The following is a 1,594-nucleotide window of genomic DNA, read 5'->3' on the forward strand; positions in this document are numbered from 1 at the left end:
GAACGCAAACCAGCCTGCTTTACTAGGGACTCGTGGCTGAGGGAGTATCTGGACCTACTGAACATGGAGCGTGCAGCTTCTCTGCTGGGGGATTTTGAGGGGAGACAGGAGGATTGCGGTTCACTGTCCGCAGCTCTCCTATCTAACCTGTCAATATGGCATCTCCTGTGTAATGTATAATGTATTGTGTATGTAATGTCCTGTGTATGTCACAATCAGCCGTCTTAGGAAGTCATCCTTGCATCCCCCCCCTCCCGTTACGTTTTGTTTAGTTGTTTGTTGTTACATGTTTTGATGTACGGTTTGTTATCTGGAGCAATGTCTGTTTATTTTATAAAAAAGAAGAATGTATTTAAGGTCTCTTTCTTTGCCCCACTCACCCACTGAAGTTGGCATTTCTCCCCACTGCAGCACCACGTCCTTGGTGATGCGGCCGTAGGTGTTGACGTAGACGCCCTCGTCCTCGTAGCACACCAGCAGCTCGATGCCGTCCGTGTTGGGCAGGATGATGATGGCATGGCACTGAATGCTGGTCTGGATCTGGAGGGGGAAAGGAGGAAGGGTTAGGTAGGTGTGTAGAGAGCGATTAAAAACACGGTCAGACTGTGCTCGGTGTGCTCGGTGCCTACATGTGTGGGCAGGTAGATGTCGTAGACGGCACCAGAGTCCACATCCACAGCATGGAAGCCTGAACAGGAGCCGTAGATGACCTTTAACCTCTGACCTTCCTCCACAGTCAGGTCCACCAGCAGAGGCTTGTGCACCAGATCTCCAAAAGACTAAAACACAGAGAAAATAAAGTGAGTCAACTTGCATCTTTCTTTGGCTGAATGATACCTGCAGAAGAGCAATGCTTACCTTAAACGCCATGAACTTGTGGTAGGGTTTGGGGGCCCAGGCGTACACCTCCACAGCGTTCTTTAGAGCCAGCACCAAGAACTTAATCCTCTCATACTTCACTGCAGACAAAAAGGAGTCATTTGTCAGTTATAGTTTTCTTTTGGTGCAAATCCTGGTCAACTGTAGCCTCTTCAGGAAGGTTGACAGACTTACCGACTTTGTAGTGGACGCAGCCCTCCAGCTCGCCCACATTCACCCAGCCCTGCTTCTTCTCCACCTCGGGGTCGTTGTGCAAAATCTTGTTCCTCAGCCACGACAGGTAGTACACTCTCAGCTTGTTCTTTTTACCTGCAGGAAGTGGAGTTTGATTGAGAGAAAGAAATATTGTTTCCACTGCAATGTAGGCAAACAAATATGTAGAGATGTCCCGATCCGATCACGTGATCGGGGATCGGAGCCGATCACGTGATTTTCAAAAGATCGGGAGAAAAAAATCGGGGATCGGGATTTTTTTAAATACTTTTTTTAAATTTTGTATTCAATGTTACAAACAAAATAGACCATGGTCAAGTCTTAAAGTCATCCTGAGGCCTTAGTTTTGGTTTCAAATTACACAACATCATGTATGTGTTGCTTCTTTGGGGCTTGTTTTCATAGACCTGCTTATTTCTCTCAAATCTGGCAACAGAGTGGGCGCAGTGTCTAATTGTAGCAGTAAGCTAACGAGTACTGAAAGCTTTATTTTGTTTTGATC

At 46.6% G+C, this 1,594-nt stretch overlaps 1 protein-coding gene across 1 annotated transcript; it reads right to left on the bottom strand.

Annotated features, from left to right (window-relative positions):
• Positions 1-380: 380 nt before the first annotated feature.
• LOC104962721 (mitogen-activated protein kinase kinase kinase kinase 4-like) lies at positions 381-1,188 on the bottom strand (the record flags this gene model as incomplete). Its single annotated transcript, XM_010791214.1, has 4 exons — positions 381-540; positions 630-779; positions 859-959; positions 1,054-1,188. Coding segments are annotated over 4 exons (546 nt in total), but the record flags the coding sequence as incomplete, so codon positions are not given.
• Positions 1,189-1,594: the final 406 nt, after the last annotated feature.

Source organism: Notothenia coriiceps, unplaced genomic scaffold (assembly GCF_000735185.1).
Source record: "Notothenia coriiceps isolate Sejong01 unplaced genomic scaffold, NC01 NC01_scaffold00035314, whole genome shotgun sequence".
In the NCBI taxonomy this organism is placed as follows: domain Eukaryota; kingdom Metazoa; phylum Chordata; class Actinopteri; order Perciformes; family Nototheniidae; genus Notothenia; species Notothenia coriiceps.